Source organism: Bufo bufo, chromosome 6 (assembly GCF_905171765.1).
Source record: "Bufo bufo chromosome 6, aBufBuf1.1, whole genome shotgun sequence".
Taxonomy (NCBI): domain Eukaryota; kingdom Metazoa; phylum Chordata; class Amphibia; order Anura; family Bufonidae; genus Bufo; species Bufo bufo.
This window is the reverse complement of record NC_053394.1, coordinates 342,989,207-343,003,044: the sequence shown is the minus strand read 5'-3', so window position 1 is coordinate 343,003,044 and position 13,838 is coordinate 342,989,207. Positions and strand designations below refer to the sequence as shown.

Sequence of the window (13,838 nt, the reverse complement as noted above, 5' to 3'; positions counted from 1 at the left end):
CGCAGAATAGAATCTTGATTCCTATAGTGTAGCACTTTCATAAGGACCGGTCTTGGTGGCGCCCCTGGTGGTAAAGGCCAGGTAGGAACCCTGTGCGCACGTTCGATGGCAAATAAAGGAGTTAAAGAACAGTTTGGAGGGAGAACGTATTGAGCCAGTTTTCAAAAAACTCAGTGGGGTTAGAGCCTTCCACTTTCTCAGGCACTCCAACTAGCCTCACATTGTTTCGTCTCAAACGGTTCTCTAGATCGTCCTGTTTAGCAGAGATTGCATCAAGCCTGCGAGAATGATCCGCAGAGTCTCTCTTGAGAGGGTGCACCACATCCTCCATGTCCCCCATACGATCTTCTAGGGACGTAGTACGGTCTGCAAGTTTTCTCCGATCGTGCCTGACAATAGAGATATCCTCTTTAATGGCTCCCATCTGCATAGTCAGGATGTTAAGCGACTTGCCGCACTTAGAAATGGCTTGGAGAACGTCCTTTATAGTCGGCTCCTCCATGTCTGAGTCCTCCGGGATATCTGGGTCTCCAGCCCCATCTTGTTGCTGAATGGCGGCAAATCTATTAGGGTGCTGCTTCAGGCCCATCACCTCTCCAGGCCCTTCCCCATCCGAGTCCCTTCCTGCTCCAGTCAGGGAGGACTCACTGTTATTGCCGGAGGTACATCTCTCTCTGAGGAGCTCCGGAGTATGTGAAAACTGACTTAGTCTCTCAGCTACCTCCTGCTGCAAATCGCTCACACGATCTCGGCACTTCGGCGTGGCAGTCCCAGCGCCATCTAGCAGAGACTTGCCGGCTCCTTTCCCGTCCCTCCGTTTGAACATGGCAGCAGATTTCAAGCGCCTGCGGGTGACAGAGTAGCCTCTGAATCGTCTGTTGGTGGTTAGTCCAAATTATTTGGGGATTTAGGCTGTTTTTAGCGGATAATTGACCGAGGCAGTGCAGGAGCTCCGGAGATCACGTCCGCTCACATGTCTGGCAAGCCACGCCCCCCTCGCCCTCCACTTTAACAGTGATCTCCACAGTGGCCGCCCCTTTATTAGTGACCTCCACAGTACCCAGTCTCGTTAAAGGGGTTGTCTGAGTTATTTTTCATGTTCTTTGTATGTTTCTAACTAGGCAAATGTAACAGCTTTACCATGCACTTACTGCATCTGTAGTTGCTGCTTTCTCAGATTTCACTGAGGGTCACATGACCTGTGAATGGATGTCAGTTTCTCCCCGTGTTCTAATGATGTTTTGTGCACAAGCCTGAGAGATCAGATGTGCGTCTGTACAGAAGAGGTCACTGTGCTGGCCACGCGCCCCTGCACTGCCGTCTGCTCTCTCCCTGAATTCTTAACCCCTTCAGCTGCACAGACTTAGGGCTGAAGGCTTTACCGAGTAGCTGCAGGCAGTGAGGAGGCAAATGCTGGGCACAGGAGCTGACAGAGGAGTTCTGCAGAGCATTGCACAAGAACATGTAGTGACCGCTACAGCATCCCACTCATTAACACGGACCTCCATAGCGGACCGTCCCCTTAACCATGACCTCCACCGTACCCTGCCCCCTTAACAAAAACCTCCACAGTGGCCACCCCTTTAACAGTGACCTCCACAGCAGCTGCCCCTTTAATAGTGACCTCCACAGTACCCCATCTCCTTAACAGTGATTTCCACAACACCCTGCCCCCTTAACAGTGGCCTCTACAGCAATCTGCCCTTAACACTGACCTCCATAGCGGACCGCCCCCTTAAATGTGACCTCCATAGCAGCCTGCCCCTAGAGTAGCCAGAAATCCGGTTTCAGGTGGGACAGTCCGGCTTTTTAGTCTCCCTGTCCTCCGTCTGGCACAGGGCCTGGACAGACACAGGGAAGTCATTTTGAAGAGCTCACTCTCAGACAGCAGCACTATTAGATTTTAGTTATGTAATAAATGCTACACGCAGCCTCCACCTATTTTGCAGTTTTCCACTGTCACAGATCTGCAGCTTTGCCATGCAGGGTGGCAAAGCCGCACATACAGACTGTCTGATAATCAGCAGGTATCGGCCTCGCATTAATAAAACATTCATGGCCTCTTCTATATACACAACCAGATAACCAATGGTTAATGTCTTAATGTATAATGGGTGACCCAAGGGAATCATTACAATCTTTAACAAGTGATGGGTGACCTTAATAAAACTTAGCTTTTAATAAATACTCGATATAAAATAAGCCCATAAAGTATACAACTAAATAAAAAAAAATTTAAAAAAAAAAAATAGTACAAAACGCATGTATGCATAAATTGTGCCCGCATACAAAACAAAAGAATAAAGGAATGAGAGGGGGATAGAAAAATGTCTTGAGGAGGAAAGGTTAGTGGGACACAGGTACTAGGTCTCTTCCCCTATGTGACAATATAGCTTCCTCCAATTTCCACCTCTCTGCATGCCCCTGATTGTCCCTGCGTAAAGGCAATGACTGCCCACTGCGTCAGGGAAATGAAGAATCAGGGGTACTCATGCCAGCTCCACAAAACGTCCCGACGCGTTTCAATGGCCAACTGCCAAATCATCAGGGGACTGATACAACATCATTGGCAACAGAGGGCCCAATAGCCACAATGCATTAACAAATTCTTAAATCAACAGGTTAGAGGTCCAAAATCAGCGATGATCAGTCGCTGTATTGTAAGATACTTATCTCAACATGAAGCAGTCGAGGACAAAATCCTAGCACCTCAACATGCAGCTACGGTGCGGGGAGCGCATGAGCACAACAGCCGCGCCTCCTCCATCAAAGAGCTGACTGTACAGCTGGGATCCCGCAGCCGGGACAGGGGTGCCGGACCACCACCAATCTGATTTTGATGACCTATGGCTGACCTCCCAGCAACCACCAGTCCTTCAGTGGGGTTCCAATTATTTTTTTACTGCCCCATTTACTTGAATGGGCAAGTCTTGTGTGAAAAACCCAAAACACGCAGCACCTCTTTTTTTTTGGCAAAGTGCATCCATGTGTGTGGGAATAAACAGCCCAAGTTCATAAACATATTGGGGGGTCATTTACTATAACCCTCTTCTCCAGTTTTTGGTGTAAAAAAGTCGTAAGACCTTATCTAGTGACTTGTCAGGTGCCCGCAACGCTTTTACACTGTCCTCACCACTGGTCAGTGGTGGGGGTGGAGCAGAGGTAGAGCCATCAACCCCACCAAATTCACCAACATTTATGCCTGGACTGCTGGAGGATGTGCCAAATTTATGGGGAGGCCTGTGCCTCCGGCAGCTCAGGGGCATAAAACGCCAGTCTTTGATGAATGACCCCCCTCACTGACTTTATGAGGCAGTTCTCACTGTGCATGTGAAAAACTCTTGTGTGTATGAACCCTTAACCTCTCATATTAAGCATTAGGCAGAGTTAAGCATCATGCAGACGTCAGTGGAACACAGTCCGTGAGATACCGGACTGGCATTGCAGGAGCGCACAGCGTCATTGGTTGCTATGACGCCGTCCGCTCCTGCAATGCCAGTCCTGTATCTCACGGACCGTGTTCCACGGACGTCTGCATGAGGCTTTAGGATGGGAAGCTTCATACATGTTCACATCTGCGATGGAGGTGCTGTTAGGGGACTTCACTGCATATTTCATCGAAAATATGGAACCAAAAAGCGCAGAATGCGGCACTATTTTGTACGGTAAAATGCTGGGGTTTCTAACAGAAACCAGACGGACCCCATTATAGTCAGTGAGGTTTGTTTCATTCATAGGACAGCTCTAAGCACCTCCATTACTTTTGGCTATACTGCTCCTATTACGCAGCACAACAACGTAAAAAACTCAGGTGTGAACCCAGCCTTTACTTCTAACAATCTTTATTAGAGGTACTTACGCCAGGACATTCTCTTCTTTACTGAGTCTCGTGGTCAGGGCACCGACCACTTCTTGTGAGGCCAGAGGGAGGCCAAAGCCATTGAGTGCCCCTACTGCATGGTATATCTGGGTGACAGAGGAATCCTCACTGACGGCACCAAGCAGCAGGTCTCTGGTCTCATTGGAGATAGGCACCTAGGGAGACAGGAGAATGTAGCAGTCACCAAGAGCCGGATGTTACTACGAGAATAAGGCTCGGTTCACAGCTCGTTTATGGCTACATCAGTATTACTGAATAGGAAAGCAAAGAGTTCTATGGTTTCCTATGCAGATCAATACGGTTAAAACACATGTAATGCAAAAATATAATACAAGTCGATGGCCAATATAAACCACTCCATGCCTATAAAATGGCATCAGTCAGAGGCTGGCATCAGAGGTAAACAGCACATCAAGGAATACCTCCAACATTTATCTCCAAAATACCCAAAAACAAGACGTGAAAAGAACCCAAGCATTATAGTCCACTCCACCTCCACAGACCTACCTCACAGTTGGACAGGGCCTGACTGGATTGAGCAGCATAGAACAGAGAATCCACATTACTGGTATCAACATTAGAGCGAATGAAATTGCAGGCCGCCTGCGGGAGAAGAGAAATACTGATCAAGTAATACGGCAACCACTTGGCTATTCATATAACGTGGGTGTACTACGCCAGGGGCTAAAAAACATCAGAATATCTCCTTATGAAGAAAAACACTGCATTAGAGATCATGTACACGACCGTATGTATTTTGCGCTCTGAAAAAAAAAAGAAAAAAAAGATCCGCGTTACATCAATTTTTTGTGCGGATCCATTGTAACAACGCCTGTCCTTGTCCCCAAAAGAATTGGACTAGTTTGTACTGTAAAAAAAACATTTCCCGAATACGGGTTCGGTTCCAAGATAACACTTGGAGCCGAATCAGAGTTTGGGAAATGGTGTTTTACACTACAAATTAACTTATGAAGTTATTACCCGAAGCAATAACTTTGGCTCATCGGAGCCAATACATTCTAATACTGTACGGAGCTCCTAGTAATTTTTTGCCCGCTTCTCACTACATTGTATGAAACTGTAAATGGTGCCATTAGAAAGTACAACTTGTCCCACAAAAAACAAGCCCTCAAATGGCTATGTGAATGGAAAAATGTTAAAAAAAAATATGGCTTTAGGAAAGCTGGGATTAAAAAAAACACAAAAAAATAAATAAAAAGGGACAATTTCCTGGTCATTAAGGGGTTAAAATTAAAAGATGTGCTGAGTTCAGGAAAGCAAGACAGAGATAACTGGTTAAATGGGAAAGTCCCATCACAACAACTTATCCTCTATCCAAAAGATAGGGAAAGTGATTGCTGGGGTGGGTCCTGCTGGTCATGAGAATGGGACCCATGTTCCTCGAGTTTAAATGGAGCAGTGGACACGCCTACCAGTTTTGTGACTGGCAGGGGCCCCTGTAGCCAGACTTCGCCTTTAAAGGGGTTGTCTCACTGCAGCAAGTGGCATTTATCATGTAGATAAAGTTAATACAAGGCACTTACTAATGTATTGTAATTATTCATATTGCCTCCTTTCGCTGGCTGGATTCATTTTTCCATCACATTATACACTGCTCGTATCTGTGATTACAACCATCCTGCAATCCATCAGTGGTTGTGCTTGCAAACTAGGTGCTGGCCGGGACCATGGGAGTACGCTTAGGCCGGTGCAAGCATGGCCACCGCTGCTGGACTACAGGGTGGTTGTAACCATGGAAACAAGCAGTGTATAATGTGATGGAAAAATGAATACAATATGGACAATCACAATACATTAGTAAGTGCCTTGTATTAACTTTCTCTACATGATAAATGTGTTTGCTGCAGTGATAAAACCCCTTTAACTCCCTGTATTTCTAAAACATAGAAACAGAAAGTCAGGTAAAGACAAGTCCCTTCTAAAGTTTCCCATGTTTGACAAGCTCCTCATCCCAAAGCCTCACCTTTTCATCTGCTACACTGGCCCCGAGATGATTGAAGCCTGCGATGTAGTAATAGGCATTCTCCAGGTCTGATAATGGGTGTTCCAAAGAATCTTTAAGTCTCTCTACATCGTCCTGGCTCAGATAATGGCTGGGGGTCAAAGCATGTACGATGGCAAAGAGAGCGAGGACTAATAGGACCGCCGACTGTGGAACTGCAAGGAATGAAAGGGACATTCATTAAGACTGTGACATAATACTAACAGTAAACCATGCGGTGTATGGCACAAAGTGAAATAAGCATCCTGCTTAGAGAGGACCTTTCACTACAATAAAAAATTTAAACTAAGCATACAGACACGGAGAGCGGCGCCCAGGGATCTCTCTGCACTTACTATTATCCCTGGGCGCCGCTCCGTTCTCCCAGTATAGGCTCCGGTATCTTCGATGGGTGGAGCCTGCCGGTGTCTCCTTCTCCCAGGCTGGAGTGCTGGCCAATTGCAGCGCTCAGCTCATAGCCTTTTTTCTCCCAGGCTATGAGCTGAGCGATGCTATTGGCCAGCGCTACAGCATGGGAGAATGAGACGCCGGCAGGCTCCACCCATCGAAGATACCGGAGCCTATACCGGGAGAAGGGAGCGGCGCCCAGGGATAATAGTAAGTGCAGGGAGATCCCTGGGCGCCGCTCTCCGTGTCTGTATGCTTAGTTTAGATTTTTTATTGTAGTGAAAGGTCCTCTTTAAGAATGTGCCAAACCGTGCGACCTATGATGAATTTGGTATACATTATTCAATCACAGACTAAAAAAAAACTGGCCCAAAATTATCCTCCTGATATATTAGCCACTATGGTTCTATTAAGCCTGGTCTGGGGCAGGGCTTAATAGGAACTTTACAATGGTAGGCCTAGGAGCCTTCACAAGTCTCCTTGCTGCCATACTATACAACCAGCTCCAAATATCTTGACACAGAGGGGCTGTCCAGTCGTCAGAGAAAGTCCCCATCCCACTAAATGACCTGTCACATGCTGTGGTTACAATTGGCCATGGCAGCCGAGCTGCTATATATCTGTGATTGGAGTCGTCTCCGATCACAGGCACTGCCTGCCATGTCTACTGTATAACACAGCTGTCATCAACTCTCAACGTCTGCCACACAATACTGGGAGATGTCTGGAAGAGGTTCTCTGGATCCATAATATCATCTGCCCAGAGTACCTCACACTACATATTTTTACACCATGTACCCGTTTTTCATGCCGGCACTTCCCTTCCCCCCATTCCCAGCACCCTGGCAGGATGTTTACATGCAGAACTTCCGGTTTTTATCAGCTTCCTGCTGGGTTTTCGAACTAATCCCAGCATTAATTTTGCTCCGTACTGTTTCTCGCGGCTTTATCCACTTGCCACACAGCTCCCTCTGCATATTCACGCCCCCCTCTCCACATTAGTTAGGTGGAGACAGACGTCAAAACTATACGTGACTGACGTCTGAGCAGACTTACAGAAGGAGATAAGTGGTACCACTAGCAGTAAAGGAGACTACCCTAAGAGCTGATGAAGGTGTACCCGGGAAAAGTAGCATTTACTTAGTATCAAATGATCTGATATTTAAAAGGGGTTGTCCATGATAAACCACTTACTCAAGAAACGAGGACCCTTAAAAACGGATACTTTATTCCTAATATAGATAAAAGAATAACCTAGCAATGAGATGGATGTTGAGTCCCTTTACAGTAGAGAAAGGACTCGAGGCGGCTGCACAATACCTAGGCACCAGGGGTGCACACTGCAGAGCACACAACCAATTTCAGTGCTCCAGACAAAAAAAAATGACCAGGAGCCATTGGCTCCTAAACTAAAAAATTTAGGAGCCAAATTACATTTTTTAGTCGCCAAATTTAAAATGCATATCATTTTAAAAAAAAGGACTTTGAGAAGATGAGACGCAGGTGCACTACATATAGGAGAAAACAGCACCACATGCCTCTCACATCCAGGGACATTTTCTGGGGAACAAGGTGACTAAAAATGGCGAATTGCGTGGTTTAGAGTTTTTTTTTTTCTGTTACGGCCTTCACCGAGCGGGAATATTTTTAAATATTTTAATAGCTCACACTTTTTGGGACGTGGCGATATGTAATATGTTCTTTGTTTGTAAATTTTATATGTAAAACTGGGAAGGGGGCCATTTAAACTTTTAGTATTTTTTTAGTTTTTTTTTTACTTTTTATTTGACAACCATTTCTCCCATTAGGGACTAGAACCTGGATCTTTTCATCCCTTGTCCTATTCACCCTGATAGATCTCTATCAGGGTGAATAGGACCTCACACTCTCCCTGCTGCCCTGTGCATAGTACACACAGCAGCAGGGAGCTGAACATGGCAGCCAGGGCTTCAGTAGCTTCCTGGCTGCCATGGTAACTATCTGAGCCCCAGCAGTGTAATCTGCCACTGCCACCAATGAAGGGGATGGGACCCTGTGGCCACCATATAACAATGGGAGGGAGACGGGGACGACTTGTGGCCAGTGATAATGGGGGGGGGGGGGGGGGGGAGAGGCTTTGGGAGAGCGCACTAGAGGACCTTTCATGGGTCCAAAGAATCTGAACGTATCAGCAGGCTGCATAGAGCGGCGCCCAGGGATCTAAGTGCACTTACTATTATTCCTGGGCGCCGCTCCGTTCGTCCGCTGTGGCCCCCGGTATTTTCAGCATTCAGAGGAAGGAGGAGGAGACGCCAGTGTGTCTCCGTCTCCATGACAGCAGCGCTGTCCAATCACAGCGCAGAGCTCAAAGCCAGGGAGAAAAAACCTCCCTGGCTCTGAGTTCTGCGCTGTGATTGGACAGCGCTGCTGTCAGGGAGAAGGACAGACACTGGCGTCTCCTCCTCCTTCCTCTGAATGCTGAAAAGACCGGGGGCCACAGCGGACGAACGGAGCGGCGCCCAGGAATAATAGTAAGTGCACTTAGATCCCTGGGCGCCGCTCTATGCAGCCTGCTGATAAGTTCAGATTCTTTGGACCCACGAAAGGTCCTCTTTGACTCCATACAATTGTCTGCAGCGGTATCGCAGACCGGGCACCCGGCCTCAATAACAGGGCATGCGATCTGGGGCACCTGAGCGGTTAATGGCCGCGGATCGCATGCCCTGTTATTGAGGCCGGGTGCCGGGTCTGTGATACCGCTGCAGAGTCGCAGACACTTATGTTTTACATTCATTTCATTGGCGGCGCAGTGGCGACAGCTCCTCCCCTCCTCCTCCCTGCTATCTCCCCATTGGTGGTAGTGGCGGCAGCGTCACAGTGGAGAGGGAGGGACTCCTTCCTTCTCCACTGTGCAGTGTGCTACTGAACTTAGGCTGCGCAGGATCGCGGCGGTACAGTCGCAAATGGCGACAAGACTAAAAAGTCTTGTCGCCATCTGCAAATTTTAAGGCGCATTGGCGACAGTTTTGGTCGCCATCTGGAGCCCTGAATTTCTTGTCACACTCTTCGAATACATCCTCACGCACAATTTTTTTTATTTTTAACATGCGGTTCTACCACCAGCTCAGGAGGACGGCGATGGGTAGCCCTTGTGCGCCCACATATGCCAATATCTACCTGGGCTGGTGGGAGGATAACATTGCGTTCCCTGACCACGACGCATGGTGGAGTGAGAAAGTAGTCTTCTGGACGCGATACATAGATGATGTATTCATACTGTGGAACGGCAAAAAAGACGCGTTTATCAGCTTTGTTGACACCCTTAATGTCAATACGATTGGCCTCAGGTTCACCTATGAGACACAGAAAGTATCACCTTTCTGGACGTGAAGGTCCCCAAGGTGGGGGACAGATTCACCACCACGATCTTTAGGAAGCCTACAGCCACTAATGCCATTTTACATTGGAACAGCCATCATCCCCCTCCTCTTAAGGGGGGTATTCCAAGAGGCCAATAGCTTAGGATCCGTAGAAATTGCTCTAACACGGAGGAATTCTACGCCAGACTCCGAGAGAGGGGCTATCCTAGAGGCACTCGCAGGCAAAAGAAAGAACAGACCTCCTGGTGCCCAAACAATCGCCTGTGGGGGGTGAGACATTAATCCGCCTTATCTTCACTTTTGACTCTGCTCATGATGAGGTAAAAACCATCCTCCTGTGGATGGACCTGGACCTCACTCATGCTATTTCTCCTCACCTGAGTGTCCCCTACCGTAGGGGAAGTAGCTTAAGAGACCGGCTGGTACACAGTCACTATGTGGCCCCGTCGGGACCAGGCACATGGTTAGAGCGCCGGCCGCTGCGGCACCTGTAAGGCGTGCGAGTTCATCTGTGTGGCCGCGACAAATGAGACATTCCCTATCCGTGATTTAATTAATTGCAGGAGCAAAGGGCTGGTATACATCTGCCAGTGCCCATGCCCCAAGGATTATGTCGGTAAAGCCTCTTTCACACGACCGTATGGCTTTTTCAGTGTTTTGTGGTTCGTTTTTCACGGATCCATTGTTTCGTTTTTTGTTTCTGTTGGGTTTCTGTTTTGTTTTTCCGTTCGGCATATACAGTAATTACATAGAAAAAATTGGGCTCAGCATAACATTTTCAATATATGGTTCCACAAAAAAACGGAATGGATACGAAGACATACAAATACATTTCCGTATGTGTTCCTTTTTTTTGCTGACCCATTGACTTGAATGAAGCCACGGAACGTGATTTGCGGGCAATAATAGAACATGTTCTATCTTTCAACGGAGCGGAAAAACATAATGCATACGGAGTACATTCCGTTTTTTTATTTATTTGCGGAACCGTTGAAATGAATGATTCCGTATACGGAACGCAAAAAACAGCCCGTAAACAGAAAAAAAAAAAGGTAGTGTGAAAGAGGCCTAGGACATATAGGGAACTCAGAAGAAGAGTATGTGAGCGTGTGAACGATATACGCAAAAAGAATACCACACCAGCTGCCATGTCATTGATCGGCATGCTGGGGATCCCCGGGTTCTCACGTTTTCTGTTCTGGGGAGACTGGGACAGAAAGATCCCGAATGTGATCTACATCTATAGATCCATTCACCCATGGGTGTGAATGAAAGACTGACCTTTACTGGTGTCCTTTAGGGGTCTTCCTTTCTCATCACCTACGTCTCCGCCTCAGTAGAACAAAAGTACACTCCTTGACATGGATGCGGGAAGCCTCCTATTTGTTTTTGTGGCTTCTTTGTCGCCACTTGTGTCCTTTTATTGGTTCGTCATTATCTTTGGTTGAACCACTCTTGCCTTTAGTAGGACAAGGTTCATTTATTATTGGTAGGTTACTCTTATCTACATTAGAAATAAAGCATCCGTTTTTTGAGTACATGGTTTACATTTCTGGGCCACCACGTCATCCTCTCGATATCACTACACACTCCCCATGGGTTGTCCATGATGACACGACGTTCTGTATGTCGTAAACGAACGGCGTATATTAGCAATGAAGCATCAGAGCAGCGCTGTAACCAGGAAAGGCTGACTGATGACAGACCCCCTTCACGGAGGACCCGTCCCCTCTCCTGACATTTTAGTAACTGGTAGCCTTCCCCGTGTAATAATTCTGGAGCATCTATTCTTAGGCTAGGGCTACAGGATGAAATTTGTCGCAGTAATGTCTTGCGGCATTTTTTTGTAATGATAGTCTATGGCAGTGATGGCTAACCTCCGACACTCCAGCTGTAGAAACTACAACTCCCAGCATGCTCCATTCATTTCTATGGAGTGCTGAGAACAGCCAAGCAGATGTACATCTTGGGAGTTGCAGTTTTACCACAGATGGAGTGCTGGAGGTTAGCCATCATTGCCGTAGACTGTCACGTTTAGTTGTATCCTTATAACTGTGTTCCTCTATTATTCCTTCTAGAAATGAATGAATTGTCAGCACTCTGCAATGAAGATCCAACTGGGTGTTACCAGTTAGGGTGTGTCCCTGCACAGTCTGACAATGGCAGCCCTGACTGGATGTCAAACTGTGCACAGACTGCGCCCCCTGCCCCCAACAGGTAACACCCATCTGGATCATTGCAAACTGCTGGCCATTCATTCATACCTGCCAGCTTTGGCACTTCAGCTGCTGTGAAACTACAACTCGCTGCGCTGTTCTTGTAACTCCCATACAAGTGAAAGGAGGATTCTGGGAGTTGTAGTCTCCAAACCGCTGGAATCCCAGAGGTTGCTGATCCCTTTTCTAGCAGGAATAATAAAGGAACAGCACAACTTAGAGCAATAAGAATAAATTCTTACTACATGGAGAATGCAGTAGTTCCTAGAACAGACACGTCAGGAGAGGCAACAGGTCCGCTTAAAGGGGATGTCCTAGTGTTTACAACTAAAGGCCCAACCCTAGGATCTGACTGGTTTGGGTCCAACCAGCGACGCCATGTTCATCAGTCATACGGCCTACACACAACTCATTCCCAAGTCAAGTGAATGTGCTGAGCTGTAACGCCAAGCACAGCCGCTATCCAATGGCTCAGTAGGCTGCAGCGCTCACCGCGGAGTTCTGATCCGCAGGGGTCTTGGCTGTCGGAGACCCACCAATCAGATATTGATGACCTATCCTGAGGACAGGTCATCAATATCAGAATCTTGGAAAGCCCTTTTAACTCAGACTACCGCTTTAATTACTTTCGCACCAAAGAAAAATTGTTCTCTGCTGATCCAGCGATGCTGTACATCCACAGGAGCGCCTCGCCAATCACTCACCTCCGCCCGATGCTGGCATGCACCGCATGGCAGGAAAAAAAAAACAAAAAACAGGCTGAATATTTCATTCGGGCAGACACCCCCTTTAAGGCAATAACATGATCAAAATTAGTCATCAAAATAGCTTTCAAAATAGGAATGTGTTTGATGATCTTGTATTCATTCCCCATGGCTGCCATGTCTCTGGTCAGAGTCCGTCTGAGAGCATGTACACAGGCCTGACACATAGATGACGGGTGCAGCTCAGGTAGGTGCACACACTGGGGCCGCTAGTCCCCGCACACTCAGGTAGGTGCACACACTGGGGCCGCTAGTCCCCGCACACTCAGGTAGGTGCACACACTGGGGCCGCTAGTCCCCGCACACTCAGGTAAGTGCACACACTGGGGCCGCTAGTCCCCGCACACTCAGGTAAGTGCCCGTCCTCCGACCACATAATTCATTGCCTGCCAGCCGGCCTGCACTACTCACCCGCTGCCATGTTGCTCGCTCCCGCCCCTCACAGCGTCACCCGCACCGACCGCTCGCTCTTTCCGGCGCTGGCGACACAGACACGTAGACTGGGAACTATGGGGGGGTGCAACCAAATCCAGACAGGAAAATCCCCAGACTGTAAACGCCGCCCGTCCGCCTAGCTATGGAATATCTTGCACAATGCACGTATATTATATCACGTTACTTATTGTCAGGAGGCCGCCTCAGAAGGGTTTACGGCATAGGAATAAACTAAAGAACGCGCGCCCCCTTTTCCGGGTCTGTAAATGGTTTCTTCCAAATAAGACGGGGAAGCGACGCGCATGTGTCTGTGATTCATTGGCTGAGTCTCCTGTCAATAGGAGTGGGGGCGGGGCTTCCTGTGAGTGCCTTCGTCGTCGTCGTCTACATATAGACCCTTTCCTTGCCGGTTTGCGGCCGTGATTGGCACCTGGTGCGGCCAATGAGTTCAGTGTAGTGACAGGTCACGTGGTGCCAGGTAGCTAACAGGAAGTGGTCGGAGGTGGTTGCTGACTTTTGGTCATCATATCTGAGAAGTGCAGGGTGGCACTGGTCAGCGTGCTTACTCCCTGAACTTAGTCTTCCTTGTGTTTTCAGGCTATTGCCCCCTGTTATCAGCCACTCCAGGGAGGTCACAGACTGGAAGTCCTGAGAAATCTTGAAGACATTGCTGTGACTTGTGGTGACTCCAGTGTTTCCCTATGGGAAAGATATTTACAAGTCACCTTATAAAAAGCACCTCAGAAACTAACATGGCCGCATAGCTTCCAATCC

The 13,838-nt window shown here is 47.8% G+C and overlaps 1 protein-coding gene across 2 annotated transcripts in view; it reads right to left on the bottom strand.

Moving 5' to 3' along the window:
• The window catches only part of RPN2 (ribophorin II), a 36,868-nt gene extending 23,673 nt beyond the window's left edge, over positions 1–13,195 (bottom strand). For both annotated transcript variants that reach the window (XM_040435044.1, XM_040435045.1), the window contains exons 1-4: positions 13,041–13,195; positions 5,865–6,058; positions 4,388–4,483; positions 3,860–4,035 (exon numbers count right to left, since the gene is read on the bottom strand). In XM_040435044.1, the coding sequence (XP_040290978.1) occupies positions 3,860–4,035; positions 4,388–4,483; positions 5,865–6,058; positions 13,041–13,050 (476 nt within the window). In that variant the 5' untranslated portion in view covers positions 13,051–13,195. The remainder of the gene's footprint in view (positions 1–3,859; positions 4,036–4,387; positions 4,484–5,864; positions 6,059–13,040) is intronic.
• Positions 13,196–13,838: the final 643 nt, after the last annotated feature.